Source organism: Siphateles boraxobius, unplaced genomic scaffold (assembly GCF_051911475.1).
Source record: "Siphateles boraxobius isolate OS27281-9 unplaced genomic scaffold, OSU_SipBor_1 1, whole genome shotgun sequence".
Lineage (NCBI taxonomy): Eukaryota > Metazoa > Chordata > Actinopteri > Cypriniformes > Leuciscidae > Siphateles > Siphateles boraxobius.
In genome coordinates this window covers 17,656,602-17,674,439 of record NW_027508699.1, presented here as the reverse complement: position 1 = coordinate 17,674,439, position 17,838 = coordinate 17,656,602, and the positions used below count along the sequence as shown (strand labels likewise).

General features: G+C 35.8%; 1 protein-coding gene across 2 annotated transcripts; it reads left to right on the top strand.

Moving 5' to 3' along the window:
- Positions 1–5,537: 5,537 nt before the first annotated feature.
- Positions 5,538–9,288, top strand: dusp12 (dual specificity phosphatase 12). Of its 2 annotated transcripts, none has more exons than XM_077225661.1 (7): positions 5,538–5,588; positions 5,795–6,063; positions 6,394–6,507; positions 6,591–6,709; positions 6,867–6,954; positions 7,245–7,428; positions 7,681–9,288. In XM_077225661.1, exons 2-7 carry the CDS (start codon positions 5,801–5,803, stop codon positions 7,828–7,830), a joined length of 918 nt encoding a protein of 305 aa, XP_077081776.1. In that variant the 5' UTR covers positions 5,538–5,588; positions 5,795–5,800; the 3' UTR covers positions 7,831–9,288. The 2 variants fall into 2 exon arrangements, with proteins under 2 accessions (XP_077081776.1, XP_077081784.1); XM_077225669.1 differs by having other exon boundaries at positions 5,556–5,584.
- The last annotated feature ends 8,550 nt before the right edge of the window (positions 9,289–17,838 follow it).

Sequence of the window (17,838 nt, the reverse complement as noted above, 5' to 3'; positions counted from 1 at the left end):
ACACACACACAAGCTTCAAACCCTCACTCGCTTCAACCACGCCATGTATCATCAATCTCACAGGTCATTAATCTCTGAGCACAAAGGCAAAACAAGCTGCAGTTTTTGGGTGTGAAACCTTTTTTGATGCAGACCAATTCGACAAATGACAAAATACAACATGTTGATCTGCTTTAAATCTTGTGTGCTGTACTGCATAAAAACCATGATTGCAAACTTCTTGAATTTTATACTTATTAATTTGCTTCACAGCTATAAAAATACGTTAATCACTATATTTTATTACTTTTACTGGTTAACTCTGCCCTTCAGACGTCTAATGTGGGACCATAATGTTGTTACACTTATTTGTGTACATGATCCTAATTATCACATTCAGCCACTCAAGAACGTGTAAGACAAGAAAAGCCAAACACTTCGCACTTCAAATGAGTTATTAGATGAATTTGACTTTATCGAAACTAGAAAACTGGGTTAAACTTAATCGGAAGTTAATCCACAGTATCATGTCAGAGCGGCATAATATCAAATTTCCCCCAAATGCTTTGTGACCAAGCGAGAGAAAGACTTAAGCTAGAGAGCTGGAGCTGACCTCCAGAAAGGACTGCCAGCATTACCTCACAAGAGGCGTCTTGCTACTCTTTCGCCACAGGATGTGCGTCATAAATCTTACTCAAGCCGAATGACAGAGGAGCTCATGGGACGTGACCCATGACATACTGATCAACACATCGGTGCCAAATTTAAGCCAACATGCAGGACCACAAAAGAGGAGTAACTATAAAATATATATCAAGGGAAGTGTATTTGGGGAAACCATTACAAAAACCGGCAAATGAATAGGTATTTGAAAATAGGGGTTAAAGGTTTAGAGTAAAGAGTGCATGTCCGAATCCGATGACTCGGATGAGTTTCTCTGGTCTTGATTTAGATTTTGGCTGCTTGATTGGCTTTAATTTGTTGGTTTCTAATCAAATTTAACTTGAATTGAAATGGATGGATTGATTAATTGATTGATTGATTGATTGATTGAATGAAACTAACATAGCCCAGAGATACAGAATTTTTCCCCAAACTATGGAAAACATGATAATAATAATGAAACAGAACTATAATTACAGAAAAGAACTACAACATTTCGAAATCAGTCAATAGTAAATGTGAAGTGAAAGTTCTGTCAGCGTGATCATGAGACACTTTCTCCAACGTGTTCAAAAATGCATATAAATAGAAAAGAGGAAAGAACACAGCGATCAAAAAATATATTACACAATGGTTTAATTAATCAACATAGGCAAATGCAGGAACACACTTGGCAATGAAGCTCTCGTTTCTTGAAGCACCGAAATAGAAACAGCTGAGGTAGGGCTACCCTGAGTGAACTTTAAAGAGGAAGCAACAGGGCAAAATCAATTGTGCCTCAAGAACACACACGTCTTGGGCTGCCAGCTAAGGAGAACTAATGTTCTGATGCGTTCTGCTTCAGCTCTGCTAAAGTCATTTGAATGAATAACAATCACGAGCACTGCAGGGAGGATTCAAGCAGGCTGCCAAGGCCAGGTGCATCTGAGGAAAGGTAGTGTAGGCTATAGAGAGGAAGTTTTATTGTACGTACTGTGACCGCAAAAAACATTTGGACACTTCAGCTACAAATCTTTGCATTACATGACATTGTTTAATTAACTGTCATTTATTTTAAATAAATATAGCACACTTTTTAACCTAAACATTTCACCAAGTATTGGACCAAAATAACTTCCTCGCGGGGATTTATTTATTTATTATAATTTATATTATATTTATATATTAAAGGGATAGTTCACCCAAAAATGAAATTCTGTCAGTATTTACTCACCCTCGTATTGTTCCAACCTCGTAACACCTTTGTTCATCTTCGGAACATGAATTATGATACTTTTGATGAAATCTGAGAGCTGGATCACTCCTCCATAGGCTTCTAAGGGATTGAAACTTGTTCCCCGAAAGGTTATTATAGACATCGTTAAAATAGTCCAAGTGACTACAGCGGCTCATCTTAAGTTTATCAAACGACGAGAATAGTTTTTGTGCACAAAAAACAAACAAAAATAACGACTTTATTTCAACTATTCATTTCCTTCTCTTTGGGCCTCTAGTCGATTAACTTAGTGTAATAGCGTAGAGCTACGTCACACATAGGCTCACTATTGCCCGACGCTGGTCATGTGTGTGATGTGTGTGACGTACAACAACAGAAGAACTGCGCTGCTACACTAGTGAACTGACTCGAGGCCCACAGAGAAAGAAACGAATAGTTGAAATAAAGTCGTTATTTATTTATTTTTTGCGCACAAAAAGTATTCTCGTCGTTTGATAAACTTAAGATTGAGTCACTGTAGTCACTTGAACTATTTTAACGATATCTTTAATAACTTTTAGGGGCCGGCAAGTTTCAATCCCTTAGAAGCCCATGGAGGAGTGATCCAGCTCTCAGATTTAATCAAAAATATATTAATTCGTGTTCCGAAGATGAACGAAGGTCTTACGGGGTTGGAACAACATGAGGGTGAGTAAATACTGACAGAATTGTCATTTTTGGTGAACTAACCCTTTAATTATATATATATAATGTATATATACGAGCGGTCAAAAGTTTGGAAACATTACGTTTTTTTTTAGGCATTTATTTGATCAAAAAAACAGTAAAAACAGTAATACTGTGAAATATTATTACAATTTATATAAACTGGTTTCTGTTGTAATATATTTTAAAATATTATTTATTCCTGTGTTGGTAAAGCTGAATTTCCAGCATCATTACTCTAGTGTTTAGTGTCACATGATCCGTCAGAAATCATTCTAAGATCTAAGATATAATTATCGATGTTAAAAACACTTTTAGCTGGGTTTTTTTTAGAGGGGAAAAAATGATACACTGCCATTCAGTAAGTGAGAGAGAGAGAGAGAGAGAGAGAGAGAGAGAGAGAGAGAGAGTGAGAGAGAGAGAGTGAGTGAGAGAGAGAGTGAGAGAGAGAGAGAGAGAGTGAGAGAGAGAGAGAGAGAGAGAGAGAGAGTGAGAGAGAGAGAGAAAGAGAGAGAGAGAGAGAGAGAGAGAGAGGGAGAGAGAGTGAGAGAGAGAGAGTGAGTGAGAGAGAGAGAGTGAGAGAGAGAGAGTGAGAGAGAGAGAGAGAAGAAACCAATACTTTTATTTAGCAAAGGCACATTAAATTAATAAAAATACATTAAATACATTTATTACATTAATAAATATTACAAAAGAGTATAAATGTTGTTTTTTAACCTTCTATTCATCAAAGAATCCTGAAAAAAATAAATCACAGTTTACACAAAAAATACACAAAAATACTTTTTTCAATATTGATAATAATAATAAGAAATGTTTCTTGAGCAGCAAATCAGCATATTAGAATGATTTCTGAATTTCTGATCATGTGACACTGAAGACTGGAGTAATGATGCTGAGAATTCAGATTTGCCATCACAGGAATAAATTAAATTTTAAAATATATTACAACAAAAAACAGTTAATTAAAATTTTAATAATGTTTTATAGTATTTCTGTGTTTACGATATTTTTGATAAAATAAATGCAGCCTTGGTGAGCATAAGAGACTAATTTAAAAAATATTAAAAAATGTAGTTTCCAAACTTTTGACAGGTACTGAATGCATGTATGGATTTATGTGTGCATGTACGATATATATAGAATGAAAAATACTCAGAAATGCTAAGTTAGTTCTGAGAATGGTCTTACACTATTTGTTTGCATATTTGTTTAGATCTTTGGCTGAAATGAGAAATACTCCAGATTTCAACAGTCTTTCCAATTCTTCACAGAATTGGGTTTCTCTGAGAAAAAGAAAACCAGTTCTGACAAAGGACAACGTGTGAAACCTAAGACAAAACCAAAACTGGTCTCTTGGCCTAATCATGAATACTATATGTGAGAAATATAAGTTTAAGATGCATAAATATTTATGTAAATGCATGTGTATGTGTCTTTTTTTCTTCTAGAAGAATCATTGAGTGTAAATTACATTTCATGGAAAATGTTGAGTCAAAGAGGAACTTTTGACAATGATCTGTACTAATCATTTCCTATCTAACAATGTCCTGTTGCAAGAGCAAATGAAGAACTCCTAATGTCTCAAGCAATCACAAAGAGGAGAAGGTACACACAGATGTTCATATAAGCATCAGTCCTTGCATTGCTTTAAGCTCTTAATCCTAAATCTGCCTTTGTGGGTCTAGACAAATCGACGATTCTGGTGCAAACTTCTAAAGTTCTTATCAAAATCAATAACCCTAATCATCCCATGACAGTTGCTTACAAAAGAAAAAATAGAACAACGTGTGTGTTTCTGCTGATCGGGGATTCATGTGATACAGTGCATCCAAAGACATAGGTGCAACAGGTTGGACAGGGATTCTGAGGGACCATAAGAGGCTAAGTTGGACTTGTCCTGAGAGGACCAGTCAGATTAAAGCATAGGCATCTGCTCTGTAATGGGACAGTGACTTGTTTTTGTGTCCCGCAAGATCACATCATATGCCATAGAGAATACTCTGCCATCATGCTCACTAAATACTCCTAATCCCACTGTAGTCTATAATATCTCAGTCCGTTTCTGAGAAAAGACGCAATTATCATGGATGACTTTGTATGACATGTTATAGGCTAGATGAGCAGCCATTTATGTAATTGAAATGACTTCATGTGTCTGACATGAGGTGCAGTGTACTGAACTCCTTCACTCCTGTTTAAATGTCATAATGTTGGCTTTCATTAAGCACATGCAGGATAGCCAAAAGCCTTCCAAAAGGGCAGAAATAGCTACAGAACACACCAGAACTCGATAGGATGCAAAAAGATTCAAAGCTCAAATAATATCTAATACAGCACAGTTCCGTGAGTTGGCAATATTGTAAGGTATAGCTCTATAAATTCTGTTTTAAACTGCTTTAGTAATGGTTCTACAATAACTCAAGCATGTGTTCTCGAGGAACTTCTGGCTGAACATACTTTTTAGTTGTTGTTTTTTTTCTTTTCTTTTTTTTTCTCCTAAAAACAGAGCAGACTGTAGATCAATTTTAAGTTTGTAAGAGTGTTTCTGACTTAAAAAAAAATTGTAGGCCTACTTGCTAATGTCAAATATATGGTTTGACTATAGTTTTAAAAAAATTTCCCCAGAAGCTACCTAAATGATTACAAACTCAACTGAAGTCCACATATGAAAAAATAACATGTATAATGTTTTTTTAATTGTTTTAAAATCTTTTTTTAACAAAATAAATCACAGGAATGACAAGACTTAAATCACACCACGTTTTTCAACATAGCAATGTCTTAATATTTTGTTTTCTGTATATTAATGACTCTATTTGTATGTTCTTACTATTTGTATCGTTAAGATTTAATAAAGATTTTAAAAAACATTGCAATGTCAACGAAGTATTTATTTCCCATTAACGCCATCTAGAGGCATCGTGAAGCCATAACGTCGTTCTCTCCGGAACTAACAAGTTATTTTTGTTTCCCACGGACTTTTTTATTTTACTGGACCTACATCTCTAACAGCAACACGTGAGTTCAGTAGCGTTGGTGTTTACATTTAAGTCATCCTTAGAAGAGCTGCGGGCGATATCCCTTTGAATCAATAAACTATACAAATACTTTCTCATGAATTTATAAAAAAATTAAATAATAACCCTGGAAATGTTGCAGTAACATACATGTAACGTTAGTTAAGAAGTTACACATATTGATATGAAAAGTGTTGTTGTGTTTATCCAGTAAACCATGATAGGAGTGGAGGCTGGACTCTACATCGGATCTGTGTCCGATGTGAAGAATGCTCAGAGCCTGACAGACGCCGGTGTAACACACATACTCAGCGTTGACTCAGAGGATCCTGCTGTGTCTGGATTCCACACGAAATTTGTCCGAGCTCTGGATAATGCGTCCACAGATCTCCTGAGCAGACTGGATGACTGTGTCAGCTTTATATGTGACGCTCTCAGCACACAAGATGAGTCCAAATCACCAGCAGTTCTTGTGCATTGGTCGGTTTAATCATTTATAAAAACTTTAATGATTAAAATTCAGTACAGTATATAATACATAACAGTGCAAGATATTCACTAATGGAATAAATTGTTGATGTTAATAAAGTAAAATATTATATTTTCATATATATATATATAAACAACTACTGATCTGATTACTACTGATTATTAGTGTATTTTCTAATATATATATATATATATATATATATATATATATATATATATTAATATTATATTATTGTTCTATTGGTATTTGGCTATTTTATTTAAAGAAACTTGAATTCAGCTTTTTTCTTGATATTTATTTATTTGTTTGTTTGTCTGCAGCCATGTTGGGCAAAGTAGAAGTGCTGCAGTGGTGACTGCTTACCTGATGAAAACACAACACCTGAATCTACATGATGCATATTCTAAACTCCAAAACTTAAAACCAGATGTCAAGTGAGTGTTTTTCATTATTTATCCTGTGATGAATCGTTTGTGAAGAGCATTATTATTGATGAATGTTCTGCTCATTTTCTCAGAATGAATGAAGAATTTCTGGAGCAGCTGGCACTCTATGAATTAATGGACTGTAAAGTAGATACCACAAATCCCTTATACAAACAGTTTAGATTGAAGAAAATTACAGAGAAATATCCAGGTATGGACATACTTAAACTTGCTTAATATATATGGTAAATATGTGTTAATTTCAACTTTATACACCCATAGTTAAATAGTCTATATATTTATTAAATACAGTAATGAAAGAAACTTACCAGGGCCTATATTAAAGTCATGTTTTTTGATCAATTCAGAGCTCCAAAATGTGCCAAAAGAAGTCTTTGCTGTTGACCCTGCACAAACCCAGAATGCAGAAGCTGTATACAGATGTAGAAAGTGCAGGTAAATTTGCATTACTTTTATACACAACATATTTTGTTGATCCTGGAACAACATTCCTGTCCGAAAATGTAGTCTTAACCCTAAACCTACCCCTACACATAAGTTATCCCTAATATCAGAGGGAAATGATAGGGGAATAACACTGATGTAGAAGCACCTGACCCTGGTTAAACCTCAAATCTGATTGGTTGATTGGAATGTTGTTCCAGGATCAACAAAGTTGTTCTTTTGTGAAAGCACGTTCACCAACTAAAGTGCCTTAACCTGCTGTTTTCTTTCGTTCCCAACAGACGCACACTTTTCCGTCACTCCAGCATTCTCAGTCACTGTGTGGGAGAAGGAGCCTCTTCGTTCTCTCATAAGAAGACGAGGATAGTGAGCCTTACAGCTGAAGATCAGAGACAGTGCACATCCTTCTTTATAGAGCCTGTGCAATGGATGGAGCAGGCCTTACTAGGTGTTATGGATGGACAGGTAGTACCTGACTGCTTCACACATCTAGACACACAATTAAATAGAATCATCAAAACGTTGTTCCTGTATGTCCATTTACTTTTTTACAAGTATATATATATATATTAACTATTGGCTTTAAGATTGATAATCGCATGGTTTTCTATGTGGGTAGGTTGTGGCTAGAGATTGTAGTGGCTATGCCATTTTGTTTCGTTGTTGCTGTTTTTAATATATTTCAAAGTAAAAGCTTTTGTAAAATCTCTTTTGTAGCTTTTGTGTCCCAAGTGCAGCTCAAAGCTGGGCTCGTTTAACTGGTACGGTGAACAGTGTTCGTGTGGGCGCTGGGTGACACCGGCCTTCCAGATGCACAAGAACAGAGTGGATGAAATCAAACACATCAGTATACCTGCACTCAAATGACCCACAAATAAAGATCTGTATTGTATGCTATGATATTTTTGTCATTGTTAGTGTTTTAAATTGAAATAATACATAAAAACATTTCATTTATCAGAAATGCCATGTAAAAAGCCTTGTGCTTTACATTGATTGTAACTTTGCTTACATTTTTTGATATACAAGTTTTATTTTATCTACAATACCATTCAAAAGTTTGGGGCCTTTATAAAAAAGTTATGCTCACCAGTGCTGCTTTTATTTGATCAACCGCAGTGTTGGGTAAGTTACTCTAAAATATACTTATTTCTAATTACCTCTTCAACAGTGTAATTAGGTTACTGTACTAATTCTCTCGAAAAAGTATTTAATTACTTATTACTAATTAATTTCTAAATCCCATATCAATCTCAAAAGGATAGACATGAAACTGTTTTAATTCTTTCAAATAAATACTATAAAATTGCATGAATTATGCTTAAACTGACCAAACAATTTAAAGGGAAGTTACATAATAAACATTCTTTTTAACATCATACAATACATTTTGATGTTAAACCCACTATTGTTTTATGTGGAATTGTTCTAGTTTATACCAGCGGTTCTAAACTCCAGTCCTCGGGAGTCGGGACCCACTATTTAACACACCTGATTCAGATCATCAGCTTGTTTGGAGAGACTCCATGAACTGAAGTGAGTGTGTCAGATAAGAGAGACATACAAAATGTACAGAGCAGTGGGTCCTGAGGCCTGGAGTTGAGAACCACTGGTTTGTACCAGTCCGATCTCATGACATTTAATAAGTATTTTACAAGGTGGCTAAATACGAATTTGTACGAGTGAGGTCGTACGATTTAGCCACCTCATAAAATGCATACAAATTACCGTGTGATCGGATTGGTCTATACACAATATTTAGCTCAATCACACCAGAAGTAACTAATTAAATTACAGAAAAAATTAAGAGTAATCCCTTACTTTACTTTTTCGAGAGAAAAGTAATCAAATTACATTAACTAATTACTTAGTAATTAGTTACACCCAACACTGATCAACAGTAAAAACAAAAATATTGTGAAATTAAAATTGAAAATAACTGTTTTCTATTTTAATTTATTTTAAAATGTAAAAAATTTTCAGCATAATTTATCAAGGCTTCAGTGTCACATTATTCTTCAGAAATCATTCTAATATGATGATTTGGTGCTCGAGAAACTATTATTATTATCATTTGTCCAGGATTCTTTGATTTAATATGAAGTTCAAAACAGCTGCATTTATTAGAAATAAAATTATTTTCTAACATTATAAATGCCTTTACTGTCACTTTTGACCAGTTTAATGCATCCTTGCTAAATTAAAGTACAAACTTCTTTCAAACATAAATTAATATTATATTGTATGTATGTATGGTTAATTTAACCTGTAAGTTTAATTTTTATTTGGACTTTTGCATTCATAAATAAACAAAGATCTTACATATATTGCAACCTGGGTCTTCTATCCAGTAGGTGGCGACAAATAACTAGTACTCTGCAATTGCATTGGACTACATTTTGCGTGCTATTCAAAATAGTGGAGGATAAGGACCAAGGAGTTCTTGGTTAGACATGCACTATAGATGACAGATGATCATCATTTAATGGAAATGTGAGACACTTTGACTTGGTTGAGAAGTATTAGATGTACAGTATGTGGACGATATAACAAACCTGGCTCTGCTTCTCACAAAATGAGAAATTACAAAAACAAAGTTAATGCTGCCACTGAATTTTGTCCATAAATTGTCATCATGTACTTTGTATTTGTATGATATGTAGCACTAATTCAGATTCATGAGCATGTAGTTTCCTCTTGACCCCTAGCGCATGTTTGTATGATGTTTATTGAGAGAGTCTGCATTTCACTGTGGGTGGTTATGGTATTGAGTTGTGAAATCCTGTTGTGTTTATGAGGGTCATATCCTCTATGTAATGACCTGAACTCTTTCTGTGAAGTGTGAAGAGTCGCCCGCTGTGTATTTGCGCAAGAGAGATGACATCATTTGAGAGACGAGCAGGGTTTCAGGAATAGAGGAGCTGAGTAAACTTAATGTATCTCCTCAAAATTATATTCACTACACGATATATCCAGTTGTTTTTGCTTTTTCAGGAACATTAAATATCAATTTAATGGTAAATAAAAGTTTGGGCTGGAGAATGTGTGGTACACAGATCCCATATAAAGGAGAAACCAGGAAAGTGTGCTTGGTCAACCCACTCCCGATGTTGCTGTCATGGTCTTGGTTAGAGCTGACATGGAGGGGTGGAAAAGCCAGACATCTGATTGGTTCAGAGACCCACTTAAGCTGTGTGTGACAGTCTTGACCTTTTCAATAGTAGCAATTTGGCCTAAAATACATAGTTTTTGTTTATTCTTTCCTTTCAAGAGTAGTTAGTGTAATAACCGTTTTTACAGACATGCCATACATCTGGAAATGAGAAAAGTTGCTGTTCTTACAATGCAACAGGCAGTATTGTCTAAACTGTGAAATTGCTATCGGTTGAGTGTGTAAGACTGAACAAAAAAGTGCAGTTTGCCTTTATTACTTTGTGTATCAGTGTTAAGACTCTTTTTAAACAGGTTTAAAATCAATAGATCAATAAACAATGGTTGTTTTTTTTTATAGATGGTAGCATTTTCAAAAGTAATCAAAATGTTAATTTAACTTGTCTTACAAATGTAATGACTTAAAATAAAATGCTATTACATTATACCAATAGTGCAATGCTGCAATATATTGTAAAGTATGTAGTTCCACATTTGAAAATAATTAACATGCATGTGAGACAAGTATTACTTTTTCTCAGATCAGATGAGGCCGTGTCGCAACACAAACAAAGCCTGCAGATCTATGAAGTGAATGCATTTGCGTGACAGCAGTAGCAAACCACAGATGTCTGGATCAGATGTTGAGCACATGTATGGACTTCACTGTTAAATTGGTCTTCTTCAGTGATCTAGATTGCTTTAAATCAGTTTTTGGTTAAATAAAATTTTAATTCTGTCATCATTTACTCACCCTCAAGTTGTTCTAAACCTGTATGAGTTTATTTGTGCACGCACGCACGCACGCACGCACGCACGCACGCACGCACGCACACACACACACACACACACACACACACACACACACACACACACACACACACACACAAAAGATAATTTGAAGAATTTTGGTAACCAAACAATGTAAAAAATCTTCTTTGTTCAACAGAACAAAGTAAATTACTGTATTCTTTTAACTGTTATGATGTTGGTTTTCTAATCTGATTATCCAGCTAAACTGAGGAGATCTGATTCTCAAATATGTCTAGCAGATTTCATTTTGCCCATGTGTCTAGAGTGAGCTCTCCTTTGCAGTCTGAATCAAATACATGGCATGTCTACATGATTGACACAGTCTTAATTGAACAACCTTGGACTAGCTTTAATTGATTTCAGGTGGACTGACCTCTTCATGCCACGTCTCCAAATGCTCCCTTTAAGATGTGTCACAGCATTGATATAACTCTTTCATCCCAAAATTCATAGCCTAGTGTAAGTGGCCACAGCAGCTGCAGGAAATTGAATCAAAGCACATATTTTACAGTTGATTCGTTGCCTCTATCTTTAGCATTATCTGCAACGAGAAGCTTCTTTTTAAACATGAACTATATTGATTCTTTCTTTGTCTTCTCTAGTGAATGAGCAGATGCAATATAGTTGTATCACAAGCCATTGATGTCATTCATATCGTTTTGCGGATTCTTTGATGAAGAGAACATTCAAAAGAACAGCATTTTTTACATTTCTTCAGTGTAATTCATCCTTGGAGAGTAAATACAATTTTTTTATTATTGTTTTTAAAAATAGTTTTTTTTATATATACATGTGTATGTATGCAAATATTATATACAAATTCACCAGTTACACTCAACTAATATTCATGTAATTTGAGTGAAATTTGCTTTGTGTATTTTTCCTTTTGTATTGGATGTTTACTTGGGTTATAAATCTTATAGTCCAGTCCAGTTTTTCTTAAGGACTGTTTGATCTTTAATGGAGGATGCGATCAGTGGAAAAGCTCTCAGATCCCCCTGTCCCCCCGAAATTTACAGCATCTTCGTCTTTGAAAGCCAGATTTGTTGCAGTGGTTATTGAGGAGATAGAAGTCAAAGCCCAGAATTAAATCTCTCTTCTAAAGAAAGGATTTTCTTCTGACACAAAATCTTGTCTCTGTGGCCCTGACATTTCTATTGGGTTAGTTAGTTATTGTGCTACTACAGTACATTAATAATGACTCAGTTTTCAAATCATTCTGAATGCGTGTGTAAAAAGGTTTCTTTTAGGGTGGTCTTTAAAACTCTTTCACCCCTCTTAAAGTGCAGTTATGTCTAAATATTTAGCTATCTGGCATTTGTTTAAATGGCTAAAGAGACATCCCGTAAAAATGATCTTGTGTCATTGGTCATTTCAGGTCATTGGAGAGCCTCAGCCTATCCAGAAGTGAGAGGTTTTGCAAAGTGTGTTCAATTAAGGATTGGTTTTTAAAAAGTTTTGCTCCAGTAAGCAGAGCAATGAAGAAACAAATAGAGCCGCAATCTTGCAAAACCTCAAATTAGCATTTAAAAATGCAATTACGATTTGGACAGTATTCTTTAGTTTTGTTCATCGCTGTGTTTACAAAAGCATTAGCAGAAGAATAACCCGCTGTCAATATGGCAAAGATGAAGACAGGAACCGTATTAGTTATTTTGCTGAGCATGATCGCTAAGGGTTTTTCCTCATACATATCAGTCCTTTATTCCAATTCCAGAAAAGTTTTTTTTTCCTACAGACCTCACAGATGGCTGTGCTCCCAGATTTAAAAAGGTTTCTTTGGAAACCAAATACAACATTGTGGTTGGAATGCTAAACTGCTATAAAGCCAAAGCTATTAGATGGCCTACAAAAACTGACCCTAGAGCAGGTCTGAAGATGAGCTGACTGAGGGTTTTCTACTGCACAAGGACATTGAGGACATTCTCTTGTGACTTTTTCATGTGTTTATTGAGGAGAGTGGACCACTGAAGCGCTAGTCATATATGGTTTATTCTATAGACCAACGCTTGGGCAGAATTTAATGTTTAAGTCCTTTTCTTTTTCTCCTCTGCACAAAAGCAAGTGAGTAAAGTGGAGCGCCGGCAATTTGTCCTCCCCTCCCAAAGTGTTGTGTAATCTCTCCGCTCTGGGTTTTCCATTTCCTGTTTTCTTTGTTGCTTCCCATTCACTGTTGAGAGAAACCCCTCCCAGAGTTCACTCCATAGTAACATTTGCATGCAGATTTGACTTCTATATACATGACCATTCAATTTAAAAAAAAAAAGAAATATACATTGTTACAAATGATTTTATTAAATAAATGCTGTTGTTTGAAACGTTCTATTCATCAACATTAATAATAAAAAGAAATGTTTATTGAGCAGCAAATCAGAATCAGAATGATTTCTGAGGGATCATGTGACACTGAAGAAAAATTCTGATTTGCAATCACAGGAATAAATCACATTCTAATTCGAATTGATATTTATTTTAAACAACTTTTCATACTATTTCACAATATTACTGTTTTTACTGTATTTTTGATCAAGTAAATGCAGCCTTGGTGAGCATAAGAGACTTCTTTTGAAATCATAAATCTTACCGAACCCAAACTTATAAATGGTATATTGTTTCCAATATTCACTATATACAGTAATATAGTTATTTTAATATGCGTCAGGAACACTTTGTCATTTTTTCCACTTTCATACCGCTCACATACTCTGACCCCCATCTAGTGATTTCTCTCTACCTTACTTGACCGTATTATAACCAGTTAAGTAATGCATCAAATTACCTCATTATTCCACAGTTTATATGACAGCTATAATGCTTGTTAGTATCTAATTATTTTTCGACAAGCTGTGGTAATTAAGCTATATTTAATGTTTGCATGTCATTCTTTCCATTGCAGCTGATGCACCTGTTTGCTAGGTGTTGTTTTTCTCAGCTGTGCGGTACAGTGGATGGCAGCAGCTGGAATGTAAATCACTGCACATGTGTTGGGTTTTATTATAAAACAGTTAGTTTCCAGTCCTTGTTTCTGATTGGTCAATAGCTGTGTTTTATTCATACACATACAGCACTGCTACATGTGATATGTTCCATAGAATAGAACTCTGGAACTTGTCATACCAAGTAGGATGATGGTAGTTTGTCGATTAACAAAATTTCTGGTTTCACTCTGAAATTCTGACACTTATTCTGCAAATTAAAGACATTAGACAGTTGCATTAACCAGCTGCATGACATTAAGCTGCTGTCTGGCCACAGTTTTCAGGGTCAGTTTGGAGAATGGAAAATGATAACATAAAATCCATGACATCATGACTTATATTACCAACTTATACTTTGACTTCAAACCCATTGTTTTTTTTTTCTAAATGCAGATGATTTTTCATGTAAGTCTCTCACATCACATGTCATGTGTGTGATTGCATTGGAGTGTTGTGAGTTGAGTCCACTGCACTGCCACACATCATATCATACAGGAGGCTCAGATTCTGTAATCAGTGAAATCGTGCATTGTGCATTTTCCTGCTGTACAAGCTGATTTTGATTTGTGTGCATGGCTTTATTCTTCAAGTCTCTTGAAATCAACCAGTTACAGGAGTCTTTTGCATCAAACACAGATCCCTAACTGAAAACATTGACCACATGAAACGAATCTTAAACGACCTTTGAGATTCGATCACCAATGCAATATATAGCTAGCCAGGAAGGTTTTAATGCGACCTGATTGTTGTAATGAGGCTTGGCAACCAGATGACATAGAGAACATTGTGGAACATTGAGAGCTGGCGTTACATTTCCTCCTTTCACAAGTCATTGAGCTACCTGTCCCAAAGAAAAGGGTGCAGTAATACAGTTTTACATTCATGGAAAATTATTGGGATATATCGAGTGACAACTGATATTTATATACATTTTATGTACAGTACGTAGTCTGCTTTACTGTTATGAGATATCATTGATTTACATTACAAGCTACCAGAATAGTACGAATATTACAGATTTTTGCTCAGTTACACCTTTGAAGGTGTTTTTTCCTCCTTAAGTATGAGCTCCATATTTTCCTTTATCATTCTTTTTTAGCCATAAAAGCCTGTTGCAGTGGCGTAGACAGATTTTTTGTTTTTTAAATGAGGGGGCAACAATATATATTTTTTTATTTTTTCTTCTGATTAGAATGGATAAGTTTCTGTAACCCATTTGTTTTGTTCAGTTTTACATGTGCAAATAGCAGCATAAAAAACAGAAACATGCAATTTCACATTGTCATCACGCCTGGAGTGCTTCTGTAAATGGAGAAAAACAGAATGATTTTTAAAAAATATATTTAACTTAAAATATATTTAAATATGACGAAATATATTTAACTTTAACTTTCAGGTTAACAAAACGAAAGTAAAAACTGTGGCAAGTTTTGATTAATTTTAGTGACGCTCCACAAACTTCACAGAATGGAAACTAGGACGGCAGAAAGCGGCATCCTGTTTATTTTCTTCATTTTACAAAAGCACAATGTTTTGCTTTTTTTGTGAGTTTACACAAATAAAAATAGACACTTCATAATGATGTTCTGACTATTATTTCATATGTCAGGCTTTTGAATGACATATTTCAGTGACTTGGAATCACTATGTGTTCTTGTCTTCTGCCTTTGATGTCACATCTCAGGAAATTTGCTAGTGTAGAGTTTGGGTCTGCGTTCTTATGATGCCACCAGGCATCCACCTATTAACAGTATCATGATGTAACTTTCATGCTGCTCCAGAGTGACTGGTCACATGGCTGTTCAGGTGATTTGCTCAAAAACATCTGTAGTTCCATGAGCAAATATGGCAGATTTCAAATTGCAGACTTCCGGAGGTTCTGTGCCAGCAATGGAATGAAAGAGTGGAAACCTTGAGAGAAGTCCAAGCAAGTCTGACTTTGGTTTCTTGATAGCCTGCTCCAGTCGTGATGTGAATGAATGAGAGATGCTCAATGCTGCATGTCATCCGTTGTTCCGTGAATAAATTGCTTGAGTTAAGTCATATTTTAATTTCTTTCTTCTCACAAATGTGTGGAAAAGCCACCTTTGAAACAGCACTTTTTGATGGATGCTCTGGAAAGTTGGCCCACCGGTGCTGCGGGCTGCTCGGACTTTCCATGCGCTGAGGCTTCTTGGAACGCTGGGACGTCAACCAGGGCCGGCTCAATGAAACAAACGCGCTTATATTTAGAACCAAAATGCTCAGTCGTACCCAAGCTGCCACTTCCATTCCAATCCATCTCCAATGTTTGTTAAATAAACTACAATGAGAGTACGAATATACTGTAAGCTTTTCCTGGCTGTGCTGCTGATCGGCAAGTGCTGTTATTTGGCTCTCTTCGCTGACTGCCAAGTATTTGCTTATTAACAAAACCTTGCAGAGTTTACCATTAGAAGTTTTGTTAAGTACCCCAGTCAAATAGAAGATTATTTTTGATTACTTCAAAGCCAAAGGTCAGTCATTTGACTTCTGTCTATATGTACATAGTTCAGACTTGATGACTTCAGACTTTCATGCCCATGGACTGTTGGCTGAACGTCTGAGATTTTCAAAGTCGTCATCTGAATTGAATTCTCCAGGATTTATGGGAGACATGTGTGTCATGTTCTTTAATGGTCCGCCTGGAAACCAAGCCACTGTGACGCCAAACTCCCTTATGGAAGAAGAAAGCCGTTGTGTTTACAACTGTGACAATGAGCGCTTATCATGATCAACTAAACGCTGGATTTTCAAAAGTGTGTGAAGTTTACGGCATAGACTCTTTAAAATACATCCAAGAGTTTTACACTTTGGTCTGTTATTGTAGGGACATATGCTGTATCCGTACTGTCTAGGAACTACATTTGAATTTGAATTTACTTTGTGACCGTAAAAAGCATACTCTATATAGAATGAATATGGGTAGTATGAATGAAATTCGGACGTACTACTCTTTTGGCGTACTGTTTTTCAGATACTACTGTATATATTAGGGACTTTACATTTTCACACCCCTAAACATGATGCTGAACAAAACGAACTGAGAATGGTTGCTTTACATGTCAGCCCTCTGGGTGGTCCTTGGCCAATGAAGGCAGAGAGTTCAGACCTTCTGCAGTCAGTCTGAAGGTTTGGCCACACGAGACTAATATTTACAGCTAGAGAAGATGTTGTGCAGCTCTGTGAATAAAGCAAACCTAGCATCTTGACTTTCAGAGTCTTTCAAATTTGCTTAAAGGTGGCAGTAGTCTAGTTTTCCAGATGACCTTAATTGCCAATCTTACTTATGTTTTAGATTAATTGAATAGTTAAAGGCGGGGTAGAGAAACTAGCAGAAAACTGCTGGATTTTGAAAGTATCCAACAGAGAAACTCCCACCCCCTGCCTTCTGAGCACATTCCAAAGCCACGCCCCCAAAACACTTGGACGTGCAAAGCCAACCGCTCAGCTGGAGGACGCGTTTACCAGTGTAGAGCGGAGAGGAGCGCAGTGCGATTGAGTGACATCATGTGAGAATCAGAGGTAATAAAATAACTTTTTGACTGCTCTTTCACTGCCATAATTGTAAGACCTCGTGGCTTGCGGTTGGTATGAGCCCCTCTCCTCTTCCTCATGTGGGCAGCTCCTGTTGCAACAGTGTGCTGGTAGTCATAGCAACGAGGGAGAGTGACAGTCGCCCAGTCAATCAGAGCACTCGGTCCGAATGGAATAATGAGCTGTGTTTATTGCAGCCCTGAGAGGACTACAGACACTCTATTTTTATAAACTCCTTTTCAAAGTACTTACATTTTAGATATGTATTGGTATATAAAGACAGTTTAAACAAATTTGGCAAAAAGTGTTTTAGAAAAAAATTACCTACCCCACCTTTAATGCATCAACTATCGTTAACTAATGGGACCTTTTTGTACAG